At 49.4% G+C, this 25,431-nt stretch overlaps 1 protein-coding gene across 3 annotated transcripts; it reads left to right on the forward strand.

Moving 5' to 3' along the window:
- The first annotated feature begins 6,222 nt into the window (after nt 1-6,222).
- On the forward strand, nt 6,223-25,198 carry FLCN (folliculin). Of its 3 annotated transcripts, none has more exons than XM_047832006.1 (14): nt 6,223-6,281; nt 7,035-7,113; nt 8,954-9,068; nt 11,159-11,431; nt 12,708-12,854; nt 13,950-14,171; nt 15,381-15,541; nt 17,476-17,567; nt 19,185-19,375; nt 20,866-20,979; nt 21,783-21,906; nt 22,919-23,050; nt 23,154-23,259; nt 23,958-25,198. In XM_047832006.1, exons 4-14 carry the CDS (start codon nt 11,183-11,185, stop codon nt 24,049-24,051), a joined length of 1,632 nt encoding a protein of 543 aa, XP_047687962.1. In that variant the 5' UTR covers nt 6,223-6,281; nt 7,035-7,113; nt 8,954-9,068; nt 11,159-11,182; the 3' UTR covers nt 24,052-25,198. The 3 variants fall into 3 exon arrangements, with proteins under 3 accessions (XP_047687962.1, XP_047687959.1, XP_047687961.1); XM_047832003.1 differs by having other exon boundaries at nt 6,224-6,281; nt 23,927-25,198; XM_047832005.1 differs by having other exon boundaries at nt 6,278-6,415; nt 23,927-25,198.
- Nucleotides 25,199-25,431: the final 233 nt, after the last annotated feature.

The raw sequence follows: 25,431 nt of genomic DNA on the forward strand, positions 1-25,431 counted from the left end.
CTGCCTTGTGATTATTCCCAGGGTCTCTCTGCAGAACTCTGCAATTTGTCTGACAGGGCTCACCAGTTAAGCCCGGGAATGGTGTGGAGTCTTTGTAAAGTAGGAGAAGCCTGAAATAGAATTTAGTCCTTAAAAATGTCCCTCTCTTGCTGGCAACATTCACTTTTTTAAATGTGTCAACTTTATAGTCGGTCACATTTTCATTATCAAAAAGAAATCTCATGAGTCATGTAAAAAGTTGCCCCTGCTAGGCTTTGGGGGGGCATGTGGTCTGTTGTGGTAACTACTCCGTTTTGCCGCAGGAAAACAGCCACAGTGAGTCCCAAGAAAATGAACACAAAAATAGGCCGAGGGCTGGATTTGAGCCTTCGTCAAAACCCTCAAATTCTCAAGCTCAGATTAGTGCCGCTTGTGGACTACATCATTTCCACTTACTTTTACATGTGCCTATACTAAGGAGAGAACAGTTATTTCACAGAAATTTTCCTTTTATCAGCATAGCAAATTCCAGACTTTTTTTAAAAAACAAGTTGGACAACTTCTGATTTACCTGGATGTACATTAAAATCACCTAAGATGTGTTTGAGAATCTTAGTAGCGGTGAGTCATGACTGTTTAAAGAATAATTCTCTCGGCTTCAAAACGAATTCATTAAAACACCACATTATTTTGAGACCGAAACTATGGTATTTAGGGCCTGGTCCTACTATATGCAAACCACATCCTGGCCCCTCCTCTGTCAGTGTTGTCTCCACTTAACGCCTGCCTTATTCTTTCTGGTTGTAGGGCTAGAACTCTGCATACCGCATTTCTTTTTTTGCCAGCTCGAGGCAGACTGGAAGGCTAGAGAGGAAAAAAGGACAGGCTTCCTACTGTCTGCTTCCTGTTGAATAGTAAAACCCCAGCAGCAGCTCTTCGCCCTGCCTTTGCAAGGATGGTTCAGCGCAACAGCGAGGACCAGGCTGTGATTCCCATGCTCCTAGAATTAACCTCATCACACCCCTGGAGAGATTCCAGAATCGGAAGGCGGGCCTCCCTCACCTGCCCCCATAGCCCAGTTAGTTCCACTGGGCACCTCCCACCTTCTAAATTCTGTTAATGTTAATGTCTTCCCTTTGTTTCCCCAGCCCTGAGGGTGGGATCTTTCCTGCAGTTACTACCTTGGTGAGACATTTTCCCCCTTTCTCCAATACCTAGTTAATGCATCGATTAAATTATTTCTGTTAAAGAAACAGGTGAGTGGTTTCTCTCTCTTGACAGGAGTTACCTTTGAAAATCTTGGGTCAAGGAGATAAGTGGCCTCATTTGTTACTAAGAGAATGTAAGATTTCACACATGCTGCCTCTGAAAAATCTGGAGCCTGGCTATGCCCAGTGTCTTGGTTGAACAGGTATCAGAATCTGTTTGCATGAATAGTTAAGCTGAGTTCTTCTCAGCAGCAAATTACTTTCTGAACACGTTTACTTATGGATACCTGTTGCCTTTTGATGGTGCCAAAAGATGGTGAGTTCGTACCTAGGGAATTAAGGCAGTTCTGAGGACCAGGGATATAGCCTTGGGCTGGTGTTCATTGATGGACCTACCAGTTTTTTGAGGAATTTTCAAGTTTCGTCTTTTTATGGTGATATCGGTGTTAATAAATACTCTGGATTAATGAGAACGATTGCCCTCAGATTTCAGTACCTGCTTCATGTATTTGTTTCTATGTTTCTATTTCCTGCAGTTACTACCTTGGTGAGACATTTTCCCCCTTTCTCCAATAGGTGCCAAGTAAACCACCCAAAGGGACAACATTTAGCTTTTAATACAGGCTTTCTTAAATGTGTGTGCTTGATCTGAGTGACCTCAGATTTGGGATCTTGTAGTAGAAGGTATTATTCAAAGAAACCTCTGGTTGCACGTTTTTGTATGGTAGCTGTTTTCTGAGCCCAATAATGGTAGCGATGAGCAATAAAGTGGGGGAGGAGGGTGTTCTGCCTTGGATGGACGGCACCTCCTTTGTTTAGTAAATTGAAACTCTAAACAAAGCTAGGTGATAGTACTATAACGGATGCCTTAGTAACAGTAATGCCTTGCAGTCTAATCAGGGACAAATACTTGCACTTTTCTAACAGTTTGGCAGAGGGGCAAGTTAAGTCTTGGGTTTTTAGGTGTGCTGAATCCTTGGTGTCCATTGGTGGACCTACCTTGTTCAAGTTCTCTCCTCTGTTTATGCCAATGGTCAGAATGGTATTCTGATTCTCTCCCCCTACTTGCTTTACAGAGATAGAGTTTGGGTTTGTAAGTTCTGAGTTTCTGGGTTTGCGACTTGAAATGGTAACCAATTTGTAGAAGAAAACATTATTTGCACGCAAGTCTGAGAAGTTGCGAAAGGCCCAGAGAAAATAAATGACGGCAAATCAGGTATTTATGAATAAGAAAAATCAATGGTATCCTTTTAAGGCAGTTGAATCAACGACGGTAAGCAGAGACAAACTCCTATCTGCATCCTTTCCTAAAATCAGAAGTTGAGACAAGAGAATTTCTGTTAATTGTAAAAGGCATTTAACAAGCCTGGATCCATAATGACCTGGTAAAGTTTATCAGACATAAAGAAGCCACTTGGCATTTAATATTTAACCAGCAGCTAGTATTAGGTTAAAACACAAAAAGCCAATCAGTTGAATTCTGAGGGGAAGGGTTTCCTAAAAGTTTTCTGAAAGTGCTATGGTTAAAAAAAAAATGCTAAATTAACATGAGCGGCTTTTTTTTTTTTTTTTAAGAGAAAATATTACACTATTAATAGTTCTTGCAACTAGCTGGACACCTTATACGCAGAGTTAATCGTCTAATAACCTAAAACTTCAAACTGACTTAGAGGCTTTGCATGAGTTCCACCTTCAGAACTCACTGTTTCGACAGCCCCCCAAACTTAAACACCTCTGAGAACACAGAAAGTTATTTTAGATGTTGGACGAAAGGAAAGCTTAGATTATTTTTATAACAGAGAATCTATTGTAATACCCTTAAAATAATGAGATGTGATTAAAAATATTAGATATAATTGCTTACAAATGAAACACACTTCTTCCTGAAACTGAAAACTGATTCAGGGATATGGTGGTTTGATCATAAAGCCCAACTGTATTGTATAGCCATATAAGACCGTATGTTGGTAAGGGCATACCTAAAAACCTCCATGAGGAATTTCACAGTGAGAATTTGTTCAGTGGTCTTGGTTCAGTGGTTCAATGGTCTTGGCAACTTGTGTCCCTAAAGCACTCCATCAGTCTGGATGATGAGCTGGTCAATACCTAGTCAGTCAAGCCTTTTGATTAGTAGTAGGAAGGCAGAAAAGCATCAAGAAATCTTTAGTTCTGATTGAGCCCATTTCACTGGTGGGAAAACACGTTCTGGACTGTAAATGCCAGGACCCAGGAAGAGGGGCAGAGGGAGAGAGAATCTTAAGCTCCACGCTGAGCGCGGAGCCTGACGTGGTGCCCAGTCCCATGACCCCAGAATCATGACCTGAGCCAAAAATCAAAAGTTGGACCCTTAACTGACTGAACCACTCAGGCACCCCCATAAAATTCTTATTATGGGATAGAAGCTTTGAGTTTAGCATGGTATTTCATTTCGTTGAACATTGTTGGGCATTATTGCCTGCTTTGCTTTCTCACTGATAATGTGGACTACATTTTCTGGCTTCCAAGATGTCTCTTTCAACTGAATGTCCTTGAAAGTGTATACTGTGTGGCAGCATAGTTTAATTAATCTTTGGCACAATTCATTGAGGCAAGGAATTGGCATGTAGTTGTTACTTTTAAACAGATTTATAGGTTTGAGAAAGCACCTCCAGAAGATGTAGGCGGTGGTTCTGGAAAGGATACTTAATGACACAAATGGAGTCCAGCTATAGTCCAATGCACACTGAATTGCATTGAAAATGGCAGTGGTTGAATAAACTGTCCTCCACTTGGCACAGTCATTAGCCTATCATTATGAAAATAAGGATAATCTGAGCCAGGTGGTGTCCTCCACTAACAAATCAAGGAAGTTAATTCTTCAAATCAGTTACAATACAGGAACAGATATTTGTTGTTTCTTGGCCTAAAACCTGTCTAACCAATGTCAGTTTCAAGAATAGCTACCACGAAGAGGAAAAATGGGAAAAAAACCCAAAGATTACCAAAAAAAAGGGAAAAAAAAAAGAAGCATTTTCCTGGCTTTCTTGAAACAATAGAATATGCAAGCAGCTTATATATATGATGTAATATATATATATAATATATAATATGTAATATATATATTAATCTTGTAAAATAAAAATAGTCATGGTAACTGAAATTTTTGGAAAGGATTGTAAATTACTTCCTTATAGTGTGGAAGTCAGTTAATCAGATTTGTATTTAGCATTGCTGCTATGGTAATTTTTCAGGGTAAATCCTGTTCACTTTGACAAATGTTGGCAACGATGTTTTCTTTTAGAAATTGGAAAGGCACAGTCACATGAGGTGGCTGCAAACATTTCTTGCATCTTTCCACTAAGGCTTTCAAAGAATTCTGCAAACTCAGTAAAATTCAATTATCTGAAATAAAAAAAAAAATTTTTTTTTACATTTATTTATTTATTTATTGTTGAGAGACAGAGACAGCACAAGCGGGGGATGGGCAGAGAGAGAAGGAGACACAGAATCCCAAGCAGGCTCCAGGCTCCGAGCTGTCAGCACAGAGCCTGATGTGGGGCTCGAACTCACAAACTGTGAGATCACGACCTGTGCCAAAGTCGGCCGCTCAACCAACTGAGCCACCCAGGCACCCCTGAATTTAATAAAAAAAAAAAATTTATGTTTATTATTTTTGAGAGAGAGAGAGTGAGTGGGGGAGGAACAGAGAAAGGGGGACAGAAATCAAAGCAGGCTCCAAGCTTAACCAACTGAGCCACCCAGGCACTCCTCAAGTATCTGAATTGTTGATGGCAAAAATAAAAAAACAGAATTCCAAATCAGTATATCCTTGTGGGTTTTCTGTTATTTCTCTCAAAAATTATCTTGTGACTTACTAGCCAATATATTCAGTTTGTGCTGTTCAGTATCAAGAGGAACTGGAGCGGTAGGACAAGTAAACATATAAAGGCAATGCCTAACCTCGTAACTCCCATAGTCCTTCATCTTTTATCACACCACTAAAAGAAGACAGAAGACAAATTGTAAATTTGTCTTCTGTCTTCTAACATGGAAATTCAAAGAGAGAAAGAAATGACCCGGCTATTTGAAATAACACAACCACCTACTTCTACTTCAAAATGGTTCATGCTTTTTCCCCAACACTTGAGACAACCGCCCTCTGGACACCCCCGGCGGCAGTCACAGGGACCAGGATTCCGCCATGAGGCGCCCAGAGAGGTCGGCGGTCTTTGGACCGGCCCGGACACAAGGTGGCAGCACCATCTCGTAGGTCAAACCGAATTTCCTGCGGTTCAGGGTGTGATTCACATCCCTCTAGCTCTTCACTTTAAGGACCGACGTGACACCTTGCACTGATGGCCTTAAAATTAAGCTTTGAGTAGACAGACTCAATAACAGGCACCCGGGTCTTAAAGATATATATTGCTTAATAATTGACTCATATTTTTAAAAAGCCTGGATGAATTATAGTTCGGGTAGGTGAGTGGGTCACGCACATGCGCACTCAAGCCGCACCCCACCTCCAGTTACCGAACCGGCCACAACACAGCGTCGCGCGCTTGCCCACGGTCATGTGACGGCCACCTCCCGGCCACCTGCCCGCACGTCCCACCGAAGACGGGGTCCGTCGGAAATTTAATAAAAGCCGCAGGTGACACTATAAGACATTACCCCGCTCTAACGTCAGACATTCTCTTTCATTTTCTCTTCGGTGTGGACCGGGAGTACTATACTAAGCTGGCTATATTTTTCCTCAAATGTCTTTTGAAAATGTTTTTTAATTTTAAGCATCCTCCCCTCCCTCCCCCCGTAGTTTCCTCCATTCGCCGGGCCGGCGCGGCTGAAACCATTCCGTACTTCTCGGTGGGGGGAGGCGCGGAAGCCTGGCGGAGAAAGACGGGGGTGTCGGGCAGCCGCTTCGGGTTCAGGTCAGAGCTCGCGTGGCCGGGCTCGCGCGGTCTTCCCGAGGGTGCGGGCTGGGTAAGGCCCCGCTCGCGTCGCGGTGCAGAGGCGCCCTCGGCCGGCCCACACGCCCCCCCTGCGGGGGTGGGCAGATGGTCCGGCCCGGCCGAGTCACGCGCCTCGGGCTGGGCGCCGCGGCTGCAGCGGCCGCTGGTGAGTGAGGCGGCCGGGGTCCGAACCGAGGCTTCCCCTGCCGGCCGGAAGGCGCGGGGACGGGCGGGTGTCCCCGCGGGCCGACGAGCTCGAGCAGGGGCGCAGGGCGGGTCCTGTGAGGAAGAAGCCGTCAGGTGCGCCGCGGCCCGGGCGCCGGAGCTGGGCTCGGAGCTCTCTCCGCCCCCTGGAATTCAGCCCCGCCGCGGCCCCCGGGGCGACCCGGGCCCCGACTGCCCTTGCGGGAGCGAGCCCCGGAGCGGTCCCCTGGCTTGTCCGGGCAGTTCGAAGAGGGGCTGTCGGGGCTGCTTCGTGGAACTTGAAGGGAGCCTGGCTTCCCGGAGGAGGGTGGTGGCGGCAGGAGGGAGTCCCTGGGGGCGGGGAAGGGGAATGGATCCGCGCCTGTGGGCCTTGGAGAAGCCTGACCGCCTTCGGGTTAGCTGCGGGGAGGGACCCAGCCGGGCTCTGAGTTGCTGTGCGGTGTTAGTGATCGGAGTGGCCGGGGGCCAGAGTGGAAGGGGTTGCAGAGAACCTGAGATGTGGATGGAGGCGGGGCGGGGTGGGGTGCGGGGCAAATCCACGAACCGTAAAGGGATGGGGAACGTGACATGGGTGCAGACCCCATCAGCGTCGTCGGTTTATTCTCCAACGTTAGAGATGCTGCCGGGAGACTGCACTCTTGGCATCCCTCCCACCCGGGTTTTGCCTTCCTCCTGGTTTAGGGAAGAGGGTGTGTCAAAATTCTTTTTTCCTCAGGCTGGCGTTCTGAGGCGGGCACTCTGATGAGCCGATGGGCCTAGAAGGATGGTGGAAGAGCACATTTCCCTCCAGTTTGGTGGGTATTGTTAGATGCGCCCTTATCACCTGGGAAAAACGTTTCCCCAAGAATTGGCTCATTGTGGGTTGAGGTCCCAGCTTTTGGAGGCAGAGGGCAAGGGTTCGCTGAAAGGAGGTACTGGTTCTCCAGCCCGTGGTGTCCCGCCAGAGTGGCCCTAGGGGCTCCGTGTCACAGCAGAGAAAGTGCTGGAGGCATTGGGTTACCAACATTGTTAGGAAGAGATTGGGAAATAGCAGCAGGTGACTGTGTGTGCCCTACTGTGTCACACATCAGGACACTTCATAAACCAAAAACCAGGTGAAGGCAGTGGGAGTAGGAAAGCCACCATGGTGTGACTGCGCTGGAGCTGGAAGTAATCCCCTGTGGGACTTTTCACTTTGCACCTGCCGAGATCCAGCTGCTGACCTAGTGAGACTCCCCTGTGGGAGACTAGGTGGAGAAGCCGCAGGGGATTCTGATGGTCATTACTGGCTAAGAGCTACTATGATACTGGATTTCTTTGCAAAGCCCTCTGTGATCCTCTGTGGTCCTATGAGAAGACCACAGAAAGCGGGGATGAAATAGGCCCAGGGCCAGCCTCAGCCACTGGGGGAGGGGGGCCGTGGGAAGGGCTCTGCCTCCTCCAGTTGTTTGGATTCTTTCTTGGAATATAAAGTCGAAGAGATTTGGCCAGGGTGGGGTGTGAGCGTGTGTGCAGATTTCTGCCTCCTTGGATTCCGGAAGGCTCGCTGGAAGCGAAGAACTGTTAGGCATACTCAAGCCAGTTTGTTTTCTTCAGTAAACATCTGATGAGATTGGAATTGGAGAATGAATAGAGAACTGATCTCCTGCTACTCAGAATTATGATGCCGCGTGCAGTGGTTAACCTGAGAGGTGGGGGTTCCTCTGTTTCTCAGCTTTAGGGTGGTGCCAGATGAGGATAAATAAGATATTGGACATCACCTGGCAGGTAAGAGCTGGAGACAGGCTTTTTCTGTGTGACTTCAGAGCCAAGTGGTACCTCCCTGTCTTCCACTGGCTGCCTGGCACCATGGTACTCCTGATCGGAAGAGTCAGAAGTCTTGTCCTCTTGTCCGACAGGACTGCTTTTCTTTAAAAAAACAAAACAAGGGGGTGCCTGGGTGGCTCTGTCCGTCAAGCGCCTGACTTCAGCTCAGGTCTTGATCTCACGGTGCGTGAGTTCGAGCCCCGCGTCGAGCTCTGTGCTGACAGCTCAGAGCCTGGAGCCTGTTTCTGTGTCTCTCTCTCTCTCTGCCCCCCCCACCCCCGCTTGACTCTATCTCTTTTTTAAAAATAAATAAACATTAAAAAATAAAAACAAAATAAAAACCAAAGCAAAAACCAAAAAACCGTTAGTGAGAATCACCCAGGCTGACCATGGGTGCTGGGAAGTAGCTTAGCAACATCATCTCTGATCTTTCCTTTCCATTCGAGGAAGAGAGAAACTTGTAGGTCTAAGGTCTGAAGGGTTGAATTGGCATGGTGTGGGTGCTGCCAAGGCAGTCCCCTTGTAACCAAGGGTAGGAAGGATGATGACCTTATATTTTTAAATATTTTGTATTTTTAAAAAGACATATTTCTATCTAAAGAAATCCTTTACGAAATATTCCTGTAGAGGTGTAAAAGTTCAGCTCACATTTTGGCTGCAGAGCCAGCTTGCTGTCCGCTGCTGCTCAAAAGGCAAGAGGCTGGCGAAGCCATTCAGAGCCGTGGGCAGCCCCACGTCTTCTGTGATGTTCTGATTTTAAGTCGGCGGTAACTGCTTGCTTTTTGTGTATCACTAAGTCAGTTGCTCTTAGAATTCACTCTAGTTTTTTTTTTTTTTTTTCTTCACTAGAAAACGTCAGGTCTTAGAGCTGAAGTATGGCCGCCCTGCCTGACTCATCTGGAAGTGGCCTTGCACGCTGTTGTGTAGGCGGGACGGTGGACGTGTGACTTTGCCGAGTGTAAAGGTTCGTGTGGATGCTCTACACGTCGGGTGAAGCTTAGCCAAGTGCTGCTTTCATGCGAATGTTTTGCTGGAAGGAACCTTATTTCTCTCCCCTTTTATGTCTCTCAAGGAAGATGTGGCCTCTTTTTCCAGGGTTAATGCCTCTGCCTTTGGATCTTAGTACTAATTTTCTGAGGTTCTTACTCCATCAGTGGTCACCTCACCACCCCTTTCACAGTGGATTCTTAAACCATCATTTTCCTTAATCTCACCAGAATGAGCCTGGTGGAACCCCTATTTAAATTTGGCTTACTTGGGTCTCGTGCCCCTAGGCTCTCAGACTGCTGTTCCCATGGTTGTGCTCTTGAACCTCTCCTGCCCATAGAGATCCTCAATGAGTTCTCCACTTCCTGTGGCAGCAACTGCCCCCTTGTTACGGGCAGCTCCTAAATCCCCTGTCCAGTATTTTAATGTGGCGCCTACTGTGCGTGTCAGGAACTGTTGTAGATACAACCTCAGGCTGACTCCTGTCGCCACTTAGGGAATGTTTGTACAGGGAAGCACAGTGCAGAGGAGGGGAGAGTGAGGCGGTGGGAGTGAGCGAGTGTTCTGGGGTGCTGGTTCGGGAGGCCTCTCAGCAGGAACGTGCCGGGCAGAACGAAATGGTGAGGATGGGGAGTCGGGTAGAGGTCTGTGGAGTGGCTCGGGGCTCCCTGATAGCGCGGTCTGGAATCTCCACGCAGCTCCCCGGGTTTTCCAGCTACATGTCCTGCTGTCTCTCTAACCCTGTCTCCTCTCCCACTGCCCACTTCCCTCCGGGAGGTGCCCCAGCTCTCCCTACGTGCCAGGCACGTAATCCCCGTCTGATCCCCATGCCTGACTCACGTCAGCCCAGCTGATCTTCTCTCCAGTTTCTGTTTTGTGTTGGCCTCTGCCATTCCCACTGTAACATTCGAGCTCCAGCCCCTCCCTCAGGGACAGGGGCAGGGCAGGGGCAGTAGTAGTCGTGGCAGCTGAGAGATTGTCTGCGAGATGCCAGCTGGGTGGCAGAGTAAGCGAGCTGGCTGGAGAAGGGAGGCTGCTGGGAGGACGTAGTGACGGACACACCACGTGGGGTTTTGAGGACCCTGTCACCCAGGACTTGCTCACTGCCCCCCATGCATGTTCGCACTGGGTCTGCCACTTTGTCTCCCTGGGTTCAGCTTCCTGGGCAGGTGCCTCTGACTGGCCAAGCCTTGGTCATCTCCATGCAGGGGGATGAGGACAGAGGATGTCTCGCCTTCTTCGGCTCCGTGATGGGGGAGGGGGTCCCCAAAGAGAAGAGGGTTTAGATCCTGGCCACTGGCCACTATGCTCCTTTACCATATTTTTCATCAGAACCTATCAAAGGCTCTCCAATCTGTAGATAATTCCGGTCTTTACTAAGGCCTAGAAGGCTTCCTAAAATCTACCTCCTCCTCATCTTCTGCCTTCATCACCCATCTCTGTAGACAGACCCCTAGTCCTGCCCCCTCCGCCTCCACAGCTCCCTTCAGCTCTCACTCAGCGAGCCCTTGTGTCCAAAACCGCATCCCACCTCTCCAGCACTTCTCTGCCCTGGCCTTGCCGTACTTTCCTTCCCAAGGCTGGCACCGTAGGAGAGCAAGCAGTCTGTCGTGTGTCCCTTCCCTCCTAGGGGTAAGCTCCGTGAGGGCGGTGGCCTATCACCCAGCACAACTGCTATTGATTGAATACATTGCAAAAGTGTCTCCTCCAAACCCCACTGTTACTTATTTGTGTCACGTTTGCCCCATCGTCACTCGCACATGTGTTCTCTTCCGTGCTGTCTACCCTGTAGCCCTGTCACAGCTGTAACTGAAGGGTTTTCTGTGTGATCCTTGAATTACATCCTCCTTCCTCTGTTGTGACTCCTGGTCAGCACGGACCGAAGACGTGGTTTTTCCCGTACACCTGACACAGTGCTGGGTGGGTGACCCGCCTCTGCTGGCCAGGAAGCCTGTCGGTGGTGTCTCCCCAGTGCCTGTGCTCCAGAGGAGTTGGCGGGTTCTGTAGCGTGAACACAGGCTGGGCGCTGATGTTGTTTCCTCTCTTCCCCACCCCCCATACACACAGGCCCCCTTCTGTCTCCAGGACACCATGAACGCCATCATCGCTCTCTGTCACTTCTGTGAGCTCCACGGCCCCCGCACTCTCTTTTGCACCGAAGTTCTGCACGCCCCACTTCCTCAGGGGGCTGGGAATGGGGACAGCCCTGGGCAGGGCGAACAGGCCGAGGAGGAGGAAGGTGGCATTCAGATGAGTAGTCGGATCCGCGCTCACAGCCCGGCGGAAGGGGCCAGTGCGGAGTCCAGCAGCCCGGGGCCCAAAAAGTCAGATATGTGCGAGGCAAGTGTCTCTCAGGGTGTTGGAGACGTTTATTTCTCAACAGGGACTCATGCCGTGTATTTGACCTCCTGGAGAGTGGGCAGGACACCCTGTGGGACTAAGAGCAGTGGACGTGACCTCACGGGAAGGTGTGAGCACGGACCGTTCTTTGTGGGCCCTGTGGAATATGCTTGCTTCTTCTCATGTCCTTTTAGTTCTTTCCCTTCACCCCAGCGTTCGCTTTTTCAGCCCTCCCCTCTGCTGCTCATGTCTGCATGCCAGCCCATCGTAGGCTCCGCTTCCTTCAGTCCAGTATCCTCGGGAAGTTTTCTCGTGGGGTCCTGGCTGTTACTTCTGGCGTCATTTTGTGAGCTCTGGGGAATGAGGGTTAAGTTCCCTCAACAGGCTGCTGCTTTGAGTGACAGCTCTAGGTCGGGACCTGAAATCAGAGGCAGTGTTAGACCTGTCACTGCAGTGTGAACAGGAATCCAACTGCATGAGCTTGGTTCCACTGCGAAGCAGGTAGCACGCCCAGGATTGCTGTGTTTATTGCTGGAAACACCCGTGAGGAAGCAGAAGGTGGGGAGAGCCTCGCTGCTGTGAACAAGTCTGACAGCTGTGAAGGAGAAGGAAGGAGAGAGGAGGGCTGAGCAGACAGAGTCCTTGAGCTGGAATTGCCATGTCCTGCATCTCACGGGAGGGGCTTGCCTCCATACCCTCTTGTGCAGTCTCAGGGTGGGGAGAGCCTCCGGGATGCGTGATCTCGGCACCAAGGTGGTGGTGGCTCCGGAGGGGCAGCAGCTGGGGCCACCAGTCAATCTTCTCCACAGCACACGATCTGAGCTTGTGTTCTTAGGCTGCTGCAGCAGCTTGGAAGTCTGGCAACCTCCTGAGGCCCTCACTAAGTGGCTATGTCAGGACCAAGGACAGAGGCTGGCACACAGTATGTGAGCCACTTTGCAGCCCCGAGCCTCAGCTTTGCCTTCTGTAAAATGGTGATTCTCACCGTAATTATCTCATAGGGTTGCGCTTTGGATTATATGAGGTAATGTATGCAGAGCTCTTCATAATACCTGCTACGTAAGTGCTCAGATTAGACCTCGTATTCACACTTTTGATGATCTTTGTGATCTCTCTGTCCTGGTTTTCCTGTTCAGGAAACATTTGAGATCTTCAGATAAGTACTCTAGAAGCCAGTTATTTTTATATGAAAATCGATGGAGTCTTTTGTTCCCATGTGCACAAGAAAGTTTGTTACCTGCTTCCTAATTGGTTCTCTTTTCCTTCTGGGGGGCAGGGCTGCCGGTCACTTGCTGCAGGCCATCCTGGGTATATCAGCCATGATAAAGAGACCTCGATTAAATATGTCAGTCACCAGCACCCCAACCACCCCCAGCTCTTCAGCATTGTTCGCCAGGCCTGTGTGCGGAGCTTGAGCTGTGAGGTGAGCACCATGACCCCAGGGGGCACTCTGGGGATATCACACACATCCAAGGTGCCCCGAACAAGTTCAGTACTGGTTACAATGAGGAAGACAGAGTCCTGCCCTGAAGAGGACGTGGATCAGTGAGTAGGGGCACGGAGCAGCCCCAGGTCTCTAGAACGCCAGAATAGGTTGGGTTGGACTCCAGTTTTCTAAATGGTTGCTAGCTTATAATTTCAAGCAACAGACTTCTGTCATCTGTCCATTCTTGGTGAATATATTTCTAAGATATTAAGTATTTCTAGGATATTTCATTTACCATATCAGATATCACTTTTTTATTGTCTCTGTCATCATTACAAGCCTTAGTGGTCACCATGTGCTCTTAGAACCTGCTGAAGGGTAAATCAGTTTGTTCCTTAACTATACCCCGCTGCTGTTTTGATTTCAAGTGTTAGTTCGAGTCTTTTGATTTCAAGTTCTTAGTCTATGTTTGTATCTGTCACGAATTCATAATCCCAGTTGTAAAATTTCCCTTTTCCCTACTGACTTGAGCAGACACACTGAGCGCCTCTCTGTTTTCACTTACGGTAGCTGTGTGCCTACCTTCAGCTCGTTCCCTCTTTTTGATTTCCTGTTGGCTAATCTGCTAGAAGCAGATGATTGTGCCAGATAGAATTGTGTATAAAGTAAGAGTGAGTATGTCATGAGGGAGACCTAACTTTTCTCCTATAAACGAAGTATGCAGATTTCATTGAACGGACCCTACGGTGACTATTTTGACCTTCTCCAGTATATTCCAGATGAGTGACAATGGCAAATTTGAGTCTGGAGTATTTACAATATTTGAATAGGAGTTATTTATGGCTCAAGGTAGAAAAAAGTCATGAACCTACTTGCCCTTGCAATCCATGATAACGAATGTGATCTTTAGACAGTTTGATCCCAGGAGCAGATGAAAGCAGTTTTCCTGTCTTGGCCCCCACCTTTCCCACTCTTCCTATGACAGATGCTAGTTAATTAGGCCAGAGAGATAAGTCTGAGGAGGAGGATTTGACTTTGTGTCACTAAAGCCAGCACAGGACTGTATCCTGGAATGACTGCTGATTTTCACAGGTCTGCCCTGGCCGTGAAGGCCCCATCTTCTTTGGAGATGAGCAGCATGGTTTCGTGTTCAGCCACACTTTCTTCATCAAAGACAGCTTGGCCCGGGGCTTCCAGCGCTGGTACAGCATCATCGCCATCATGATGGACCGGATTTACCTCATCAACTCCTGGCCCTTCCTGCTTGGAAAGATCCGAGGGATCATTGATGAACTTCAGGGCAAAGCACTCAAGGTGACCCCACAGAAAGAGTGGGTGGCAGTGGGGGAGGAACTTCATGCCGACAGGGGGGGTCAGAGCACAGGTGGATTTATGACCTCTAGGTCTTGGTGGCTGTTGCTCTGTCTGAATCTTCTGCCTTCAGACTCAGGGCTGGTGATGAGCCTCACCGTCAGTCCTGCTTGCTTTACTGGGCTCTCTGGAGTCCGCTGTTGTCCCAGTTCTCCTCCCGCTCTGGCTTCTTTACTGGGGTTGAATGCCCTGGTGTCTCCCTGGTGCCTGTGCTTCCTCTAACCTTCATTTCCGAAGCCTGTCCATTAATCGTGTTGTAGACCCACCACCAGCGTAGGCCTCTAGCTGTGGCATCACGTCTCTCAGGATAGGCTGGGTCATGCTGTGGTAACAGACAGCCCCCGGACCTCGGTGGCTCAAAGCCACAGTTTGGTTTTTGTTCATGTTCTGTGTCCATGGCAGGGAAGTGGGGGGATCTGCTTACTGCAGTCAGCCCAGCAGGCGGAGCCACAGCCAAAGGGGATTGTTGCTCGTTTCTCTGCTGGAGGGGTAGACGGTGCTGGAGGGCCTTGTCTCTCTCCGTCATTGCCAGAACTGGGCACGTGTCCCCCCCCCCGCCCCCCCCCACCGGGTCCCTCCGTGGAAGCCTCCGTGGGCCTGGGACTGGAAATATTTGCAGAGCAACACTGATGACCACCCCCACACGTGCCACCCGAGTACTGTCAAGTGCCTAATGAGTGGGTTGTGGGAGAGGGACAGGAGGGCACTTACCCCATTCCTCTTCCTCGGGTGGCTTCTAATCAAGATGCGAAGCAAAACCATTCTGTTTGGAATTGTGAGGCTGGCGGCACTTTCTGTGCCCTTCAGAGGGGGACTGAGTTTTCAGGAGCAGGATCCAGGATGTGGATCCTGTGAATGAGCTGGCTCTGGGTTTCTTGGCTGGTTTGGTTTGGTTAAAAGGCTACCTCTTCCCAGGGCGTGTGGGTGGCTCATTCAGATCAGTGTCCGACTTTGGCTCAGGTCATGATCTCACAGTCTGTGAGTTCGAGCCCTGTGTCGGGCTCTGTGCTGACAGCTCGGGGCCTGGAGCCTGCTTCAGATTTTGTGTCTCCCTCTGTCTTTGCCTCTCCCCCACTCACATTCTATCTCTCTCTCAAAAGTAAACATTAAAAAAAAAAAAGAAAAAGACTAACCCTTCCCTTTGCATTTCAGGTATTTGAAGCAGAGCAGTTCGGATGCCCACAGCGTGCCCAGAGGATGAACACGGCCTTTACGCCATTCCTGCACCAAAGGAATGGTAATGCTGCTCGTTCGCTGACCTCCTTGACAAGCGATGACAACTTGTGGGCGTGCCTGCACACCTCCTTTGCTTGGTAAGGAGATTTTCAGGTCTTTTAGCACCAGTTAGAATGGGTACAGTCACAGTATAGTGGTTGGGTTATGCATGAATCTGGGGAGAAAGGTTGTTGGATGAGTTCCCCTCAGTGCCTCTCTGCTGTGTACTTGTTGGCAGGCACCGACCTGGGCTACAGTCCTCCTTTCCCTCCAGGTGTCTCCCCCTGAGTGTGTGGAAGATTTACTTAGGTGGCACTCACTTCCTTGTGGTCTGTTGGTTTATTATTTAAAAAAAAATTTTTTTTTCAGTGTTTATTTTTGAGAGACAAAGAGTGAGCGGGGGAGGGGCAGAGAGGGAGACACAGAATCTGATGCAGGCTCCAGGCTCCAAGCTGTCAGCACAGAGCCCAACATGGGACTCAAACCCACGAACCGTGGGATCATGACCTGAGCTGAAGTCGGATGCTTAATCGACTGAGCCCAGGTGCCCCTATTTATTTAGTTTTTTAATTAATGTTTAAGAGAGAGAGAGACAGAGAGCATGAGCAGGGGAGGGGCAGAGACAGAGAATGTCAAGCAGACTCCACACTATCAGTGCAGAGCCCTGCTCGGGGCTCAAACTCATGAACCTCAAGATCATGACCTGAGCCGAAACCAAGAGTTGGATGCTTAACTGGGTGAACCACCCAGACTCCCCTCCCCGTGATATGTTTAAAATGATGCTCCCATACCAAGAGCAGTGATCACCTCCCTTTTTTGTCTACAACAATAAACGTTTCTCTCACACAGCTCTGTGGGTCAGGAATTCGGGAGTGGCTTAGCTGAGTGGTTCTGGCTCAGGTTCTCAGGAGTTTATCGGTTGGGTCTGCAGTCATCTGGCAAGCTGGTGGTGCTGTGGGCATGGTCACGTCAAGCACCTGTTGTTTGTGAGGAGTGTGCCATTCGCTAACACCTGCCAAGTCAGGAGGAAAGGATTGCCTTTGAAAACCACCATAGTCTGGCCTCTGGCCTCAGATCGCTTCTGTTCCTTCCATTGTAAGATGTTCTCATGAAAACTCCCAAACTCTCGTTCTTGTGCAGCAGCGGCCCCAGGTGTGGGGGCTCGTCGTCGAAATCAGGCCCAGGTACAGATGAGGCACCTAGAACGAAGATCTTTGGGGGTGGCCCCTGAGGACCTGTGACGTCAAGAGAAAGTATCTGTCTCCCCCACTCAATGTACAGTCATTTAGGGAGGTTTTCAGACAGACCCAAAATAGAACTAGTCTAATGAACTGCACACCCTCATCATCCAGCTGTAGTAGTTACAACATTTTACTGCTTTTTCTGTCTCCTCACTTTTTTCTGGAGTGTTTTCTTTTTGTTTTTTTTTTTTTTCTTTTAACATTTATTTTTGAGACAGGGAGAGACAGCGTGAATGGGGGAGGGGCAGAGAGAGAGGGAGACACAGAATCTGAAACAGGCTCCAGGCTCTGAGCTGTCAGCACAGAGCCTGACGCGGGGCTCAAACTCACAGACCGCGAGATCATGACCTGAGCCGAAGTCGGATGCTTAACTGACTGAGCCACCCAGGCGCCCCCGGAGTTTTTTCTTAAAGCATGTTTTAGTTGTATCATTTCAAACATAGAGCCATTATCCAGCAAAACTGACAAATTCCATCGTATCATCCAGCCCAATCCATGTTCAGTTTTCCTGTTTTGCCTCAGAACTGACCGTTGAAGTGGGGTCGGGTCACCCCTCCACTTGCACATTGTTCTCTGTGCCTCCGCCCCCGACTCTCCCGTGCCTTTTGTTGGAGGACCTGGGTCACTTGTCCTGCAGAATTCTTGTTTTGGATTTGGCTCAATGTAACTGCAATGTGATCTTTTATCCCATATTCTCTGTAAACTAGTAGCCAGATCAAAAGGCTTGCCTGGCTTCAGGTTCTGTTTTTCTTCTGTCAAGAACCCTTCACAGATGGTGCTTTGTTCTCCAGGCTCCTGAAAGCGTGCGGCAGCCGGCTGACTGAGAAGCTCCTGGAGGGCGCCCCCACAGAGGACACCTTGGTCCAGATGGAGAAGCTTGCGGGTAAGCCGGGAGAGCCCATGCTGGAGGCCTTGCCTGTGGTGGCTGGCGGGGGCCATGTCACAGCCTCCAGGCCCCCCTCCGTCCTCATGAAGGGGACCCAAGGATGGGAAACCGGGGGGAGTATCTGCAAGGGCTTGCCCTTTATTCTTGGGTGTTTTTATCGTGATTTCCTGTCTCCTTTTTGACAGTCCTATGAAAGAATCTACTGCTCTGGGCAGGTTGGGAAAATCTGCTAGTTGGGGTTGTTCGAGGGTGGAGAGGACGGATCGATTAAAGGTTTTCTTGTCCCTGTTTTACAATATCCAGGTGCTTGGTCTCTCTAGACAGTCTCTCATTCTTTGTTCTTTAATGACAAAATGTTATGCTTCAGCTGGACCCAAGGTTTCTGTCAAGGATGGTTCCCAAGCCTTTCCAATGTCTGGGCAGTCCTCCCCAAGTTTGTGACCAGATCTGGGGCTCAGGGTCCTGGGGGTTTTAAGTAACTCCCCAGGTGATTCTGGTGCGCTGTGCACCAGCACAGGAACCTCTGGTCTCAATCCCTGCCGTGCTTTTCCCTCGGAGGTGATTTGATTCTTGGTGATCTAGGTCCACGGCCTCAGCTTCGGGGTTGGGTAAACCAGACTTGTGATGTATGTCGTGTGTGATGTGTTACCAGTAACGCTTGACGTGCTTCAGGTTGCGTGTAATGGACCTTAATGAATCGGAGCTGGTTCTTCCTAGTCCAGGTGACTTTGCACGCACTTGGATTCCAACATGCTTCTTTCCTGAGTGGGAGAAGGGGGTAGAGTATCAGCAGGAGCAGGGCAAGCTCTGAAAAACAAAGCCGTTCTGTCCGCCTTCGTGTCCTCGTGGATCAAGTCGGGCCCAGGACCATTTGCTACTCTGATTAGAAATTAGAAATTTCGAGGCTAGTGAAGATGGCAAGGGTAGTCTGTTGGTGAGAGTATTTACACAGAGAGCCAAGCAAGTCCATCCGAGCCTGTAGGAAGGATAGACATGGAGGCACGCGGGGCTCTCTGTCATGTCTTGGACTGTAGTTTAGCTCCGAGCACACACTTGGATTTGGACAGACCTGGGGCCAGATCCTGGCTCTGCTCCTGTCATGTTCTGTGTGCACAGATCAGGCCTCTTCCCTGCAGGTCTCACTCGGAACACGGAATGAAGATGTCCTCATTTGTGACAGTTGTCACACAGATTAATGGAAATAACAAGTATTTCTTTATCTGTAAAATGAGAATAGCACTGACCTCAGGACACTTGGAAGGATGAAGAGGAATAGCGTGTGGCCACCCCCAGCATAACACCTGCCTGGGGAAGTGTTCAGTGAATGAGCTGTCAGCTTGCTCAGCATTGCATTTTTCCATGACCGTGAGCATCTCTTAGTCTTGCAGGTGCCTGCTTCCTAATGCAACATGAGGCTTTGAGCTAACTAAATAAGTAAGCAGACCAACCCTCCCTGCTCACCCCGGGGCTCCGAGAACAAGATGTATGAAAGCTGGCCCAAACCAGAAATCGGGAGATGCCTTGTGCTAAAGCGGACACGACCCTTTTGCATCCAGGGAATGAAGGGATCCAGGGGCAGCATGTTCATAAATGTCTGTGTTGTCCGCCTTGCAGACTTAGAAGAGGAATCAGAAAGCTGGGACAACTCTGAGGCTGAAGAGGAGGAGAAAGCCCCTGTCATGCCAGACGGTGCAGAAGGGCGGGAGCTGACCAAATGCCCAGCAGAGTCTTCCTTGCTCTCAGACTGTGGAAACTGGCAGCCCCGAAAGCTGTCTGTCTTTAAGTCCCTTCGGCACATGAGGCAGGTAGGCGGCAGAAAAGCACACCCCCACTCAGAAGCTCTAGAGAAGAGCCCAGCCCCCTCATCCAGCACGCTTTGTCCTTCTGGCCCGTCGTGTTCGAAAGCTGGCAGGAGTGTCGGTTAGGAGTAACCAAAAAAATCCTTGATGGTTGGCTGAAGACGGCAGTGGCCGTCTGGGGTTTCTTAGCCACAGGATGTGTGCTCCCCTTTTAGTGACGATGTGCATGTCTGTTTTAAAGAAAGACCTGCGTGGTTGGCTTCTCACGGTTCTCTCATCGTGTCATTCTGGAACCTTTTAAAGGAAGTGAACGTCACTATTGATTTGCCTGCAGCCTAGACACTTTGTAAAGTAGAAATGATGGCCCTTCTTACAAGAAATTGGAAAGAACCCAGATGTCCAACCAAAGGAATTGCATCCAAATGATGGGATGTCATTAAACACAAAGAAGAGAGCAAGCAGTGTATTGTGCAGGGTGGTAGGTGTGTTTATATGCGGTAGCAGAGACGGAGTCTCACGCAACACTATTGACCATGGTTATATTTGGTCATACAGGAGGAAGAGGTCACAAGATTGTAAGGACAGTCCCTTTTTATACTTTTCTGTGGCTATTTTTACAGTGGGTGTGAGTTTTATCAAAAGATATTTCTGTTTTGGAAAATGGAGTAAGGACTGATTTAATGGCAGATGCTCTGTGGGGCTGGATGAGGAACAGTCACCCACCAAAACCATGTATTTGGCTAAAATCATCCTTGTCGATTGCTCATGTGGTTTAAAGTTGGAAGGAATCTTAAATTCCATGGGAAGTGGGAGTATTTTTTGAAGCTATAAGAGTCTTCTAAAATCTCTAGTATTTCTGGCCTCCCTTTTTATTTTTTAAAGCCATGCTCATAAGCCATAGGATAACAGACTGAATTCTCCTAAAATGCCAGTATCAGGGAAGTTATAAAAAGTCGGGTGGAGAGAGGGACTGTTCTGGCTAAAGTAGGATAAAGATAGCAGAATAAATAAAACAGTCGTGATCCTTAAGTGAATCCTGGATTGAAAGAGTAGCAACTATAGAGGATATTGTTAGAGGTTTGGGGATCCAGATACTGGGTTGGTGGCACATGCATGTGGGGCTTCTGGGTGTGGTGTGTACTGGGTTGTGTCGGAGAGCCCTGTCCTTTCTGGGTGCTCAAGTGTCATGCTGCCTGCCCCTTACTTTCAAATGGTTCAGCAAAATAGTGTATATATAGAGAGAAAGTGAATATTGCAATTCTCTGCCTCAAGTGTTTAAAAATAAAATTGGAGAAAAGATCTCAAAGTGTGCAAGGGCTTTGCGGTTAGGCTTTCAGGTGCAAATCCAGAGGCTTCCTGCTGCATCTTCCCGGCTGCAGGCTAGTTACCAGCTCTTCTCTCTTGACCCATCTCCCTTCCCTGTACAGAGAGCACACAAATAGCTTGAGGTGCATGGAAGAAAATTCACAGAGAAAACCCTGAACTATATCTTTCAGGTCCTGGGTGCCCCGTCTTTTCGCATGTTGGCCTGGCATGTTCTCATGGGGAATCAAGTGATCTGGAAAAGCAGAGACGCAGACCTTGTCCAGTCAGCTTTTGAAGTTCTTCGGGTAAGAGGATTTTTTCTCTTAAGTATTTTGTAGCAGGACCGGGTTTGTCTAGTGGGTTTTTTTTTTAAATCCTGACTTTGGGTGTGAATGTTAAGAGGCATTAGTGGCTCAGTGTAAAGGTTTGTGCCTGAATCTAAGATATGTGTTGTTTTCTCCACTGTGTAAAATGGCAGCCATCAATGGTCGTTCTTTCCAGTGGAAGGAGTCTGTGCTACCCTGATAGATTGATAACTGACTACCTTATACCCCATCCCCAAATCCCTCCAAGAAGTCACGGGCATGGTTCACAGCTACCAGAGAAGCAGGTCTGGGTCACCACACGTTCCTGGGCACAGAACATTCCCAATGAGTCAGATGGGATGCAGGTCTACCATGCTGTCTGCGCCCCAGTGGCGCAGAGGGCGCCAAGGCGTAGGTCTGACTCTGATGATATTTAAGTCATCAGAAACCTGGTGCATGCCTCACATCTTGCTAGGCCTTTGAGGGCACAAGATGAATGTGACACAATCTATCAGAGAGCTTAAAATCTTTTTGTGGGATGAGGGAAGAGACAGAAACCGAAGATCGATAGATTAATACCGCAAAGCAAGAGGTAACATAAGTCCTGTATGACTGATTGCCGGAATAGGAGTCGGGGCCGTGTGGGAGACACCCCAGTGGGGCTGGGTGACCAGGAATGCCTTCTGGGAGGAGACAGGCTTTGCACTGAGCTGCAGAGGGCGCTTGGGGTGTGGGTGATGGAGACAGGCAGTGGCGGGGGACATTCCAGCTGGTGTCAGCCTGAGTCACTGGGTCCTCTCTAGACTATGCTGCCGGTGGGCTGCGTCCGCATCATCCCTTACAGCGACCAGTATGAGGAGGCCTACCGGTGCAACTTCCTGGGGCTCAGCCCCCACGTGCAGATCCCCTCCCACGTGCTGTCCTCAGGTGCGTACCTTTCCCGTCTGACCCGAGTCCCCGCGCCTTAGGGCACACGAGCAGAAGTGGGTCTCCGCCGTGGACGTGAGGATGCTGCTGGCTCGAAGCAGGAGGAGCAGCTTTCCCGGCGGCTCTGGGCGTCGATTTTCTGTCCGTGAAGCGGGTGAGGGTTGGACAAGGCGGCCTCAGAGTGAGGGTGGCTTGTCTGGATGTGTTCTCGGTGGAGGGCAGGATACAGTCCTGGGGGTGGGCACAACACACATGGCTGCCAGGCTCTCGTCATGCCATCGTGCTGAGTTGGTGATGCCAACAGGATTCCGGAGACGACGACTCTTTTACGTGCCTTAAATCCATCCTTGATGTTCTTGAGTACAGTGGGGCTTGCTCAGCCCGGCTCCTCCCTCAGTGCTGGCAGGTTCCCTCCTCCGGGCAGAGCCAACAATCTAGTCAGCGTCCTCGTCTTTTGGTTTGGGGGCTTTAGCAGTCGGCGTGGGTGTAAATCCCAGCCTCCCCAGGCAAGCCAGGGGCTTCTCTGAGCACCCGAGCACACCGATGCAAGGTGGCCAGGAGGTTGACGGGTGGAGCTTCTGGCGCCCAGCAGTCCTGAGCTGCCGCTGCAGTCAGCACCCGGGCTGGGTCCTGAGTCCCTCAGATGGCACCTGTTTTTGGAACACGGGTTCCTGGTGTCAGAGATGGGCTTGAATTTCTTCACCACTACTAACTGTGTGACCTTGAGCCAAACCGCTTTGTTCCCCTGTCATAAAATGGGGCTAACAGCGGGACCCTGCCACAAGGGCTGTTTGGCGTTAGCTGAACTGAGGTATGTAATCAGTAGTGACTGTAACATAATGCGTTCGCTGAGGCAAGAGTTAATCCTTAACCTGTATTCACAAGTACACCAGAAAAGGCTTTAGATGCCCAAGTGTTAGTCCGGGGAGGTGTTTCCGCTCTGTGATCCGAGATGACTCGGAGTGGTGGCGGGAGGCAGGCTCCCCGAGCAGTGCGTTTTGTGTCGCTGCAGAATTTGCTGTGGTCGTGGAGGCCCACACAGCCCCTCGCTCCAGCCTCCACCCGGTCGGGTGCGAGGATGACCAGTCCCTCAGCAAGTATGAGTTCGTGGTGACCAGTGGAAGTCCCGTAGCCGCGGACCGAGGTGGGCGCTGCTGAGCAGGGCTTCCTTTCGCAGGGGGAGCGGGAAGGAGGGTGAGGCTGCCTCTCGCTCCCCATCGCGCTGACGGCCCCGCCCTTGTTCCCAGTTGGCCCCACCATCCTGAACAAGATGGAAGCTGCTTTGAGCAACCAGAATCTGTCTGTGGGTGTGGTGGACCAGTGCCTCGTCTGCCTCAAGGAGGAGTGGATGAAGTGAGCACACGCCCTATCGGCCCCCAGAGTTGGCTTTCCCCGGGGGCGGGCTGGCAGCCAGCGGCAGTTATATTCTGCTGGCGAGAGCCAGAAGCTGTTTCCAGAAGAAGAAGCCGTGGCCTCTGTGAGAAATGGGTTAGAATAGGAGTTAACAGCGTGGGTTCAGATAGCATCTTCGCCATTTAGTCTGTTAGCTGGGTGGCCTCGAGCAGGGTCAGCGCTCCTCGTCCCCACGCGGGTCCTCTGTGACATGGGAGTGACACGTGCCTCCAAGAGAAGCAGTTATTTTTGCTGCTTAATTAACTTTAAAAATCTGAAAGCCAGATAACAGACGTTCCCTTTCCGTTGAAGCTAACTAGTTATTCCGTTAGTAATTTTTCCTTAGTAATTTTCTGTCAAATTCAATTAGACCTTGTCCTGATTTAATAATATAATGAAGCTTGGGAGCACTGAACTCCTTTAATGAATTTAAAGAAAATGTGCGTTTTCTCCCATCCTGAGGCCCCAGCCATGTGACCCAGGGCGGAAGTGTGGGGCAGGCGAGAGGTCCTGGGGTGTGCAGGCACCTGCAGGGCTCTGGCTGGTCCTGAAGCCGTCCGGCCTCAGCCCAGAGCCCTGGTGCGATTATGCTGTGGTGTCTGAGCGCTCTGTGTTTGATTTTCTTCAGCAAAGTGAAGGTCCTCTTTAAATTCACCAAGGTGGACAGTCGGCCCAAAGAGGACACGCAGAAGCTCCTCAGTATCCTTGGGGCATCCGAGGAGGACAATGTCAAGCTGCTCAAGTTCTGGATGACGGGTCTGAGCAAAACCTACAAATCGCACCTCATGTCCACCGTCCGTAGCCCCACGGCCTCAGAGCCTCGTAATTGACCCCGCCATGGGAATCTGAGCCCACGTTCACCTGAAAAGCGGCGATTGCCATCTTCGCCACTGAGCTCAGAGACGGGTCTCGGAGGGCAGTCACAGACCACTCCTGTTTCCTGGTAAGGAATGGAAACTGTTGGGGCTGAACTTTGCCCTCTCTGTGGGATTTGGGTCTGGTGTAGTTTTCAGTACCATGCCACAAGCCAGGTGGATTGCTCCAGCTCTGAAGGGGGCACAGAGACACTTGGGACACTAGGTCCCCTGTGTGTGTGCACCTCTGTGAGAGATGACCAAAGACAATGTGCATCTCCTGTCTCTCAAGGATTTCGATCTCAGAATTTATAGGGAAAACACGTGAGGCCAGTCCCAACTTGGGTATTTTGGCCACAGTAAAAAACCTCTCTTAAGGTTAATGTTTGAACCTTTCTGTTCTGAAACCCAAGACTTTTCCAGGTTTTATATGTCTTTGTGTATGTTTTGCTACAGTTGTGACTTTTCAGGGTCTGTGCCGATCCTCAGTCATTGTTAGTGATCTGGTTTTGGGCTCTAGAAATGGCTTTTGGGGTGGAATGGATGTTTTCCTCATCTTTGGGCCCTTTGGGGTTCATGTTCTGGAATCATGTAACTTCCAAGGCTTCTGGCCATGCTCTTGGGTGGTTGCTTTGGCATTTCCCTATAGCTTGAGGACAGGCCCTGATCTTTTGTTTTTACACAAAGATGATACTTTGCTGAAATGTCGGATGGAGCCATTTGTCTTGCCTGACTCACTGGATGTGGAGTTGAGGAACCCACCACAGTTCTCTCCCATATCACTTTGCCCTTTATTGATTGCTTCTTTAAACATTTACATTTGGCAGCAGGTAACAATTTTCAGAATATGGTGATTTAAGAACATTTTCTCATGCCAGTGTGCACCTTTAATAAGGATTCATGGCTTGGAGGGATTTTTCCAGCAGTTTTGCTGATTTGTTTATAGTTCTTTGCTTAATTTATATTTAACATGGAGACTAAGTTTATATGACTAGGTATCTATCGTGCAAGAACATTGAAACACAATAAAGATGTATTTTTTTAAACTGTTGACTATGTGGTTTTGTTGGTTTGATACCTAGAATTTTCTTGGGATCAGTCACAGAAAATATCATGGCTAAAATCAAACCTGTGTTGATAGAACCATTTTGGAACTCTGGAGTCTGTTAAAGACTTGCAAATTCTAGAAGACTTGGACTGGACATTGTGGTCAGTTTTGATCAATTTCAGCTCGTAGCACAGAAGCACTACCATCCCCCAACCCTAGCCACATAGGTGT

The sequence above is a fragment of the Prionailurus viverrinus genome, chromosome E1 (genome assembly GCF_022837055.1).
Source record: "Prionailurus viverrinus isolate Anna chromosome E1, UM_Priviv_1.0, whole genome shotgun sequence".
Taxonomy (NCBI): Eukaryota; Metazoa; Chordata; class Mammalia; order Carnivora; family Felidae; genus Prionailurus; species Prionailurus viverrinus.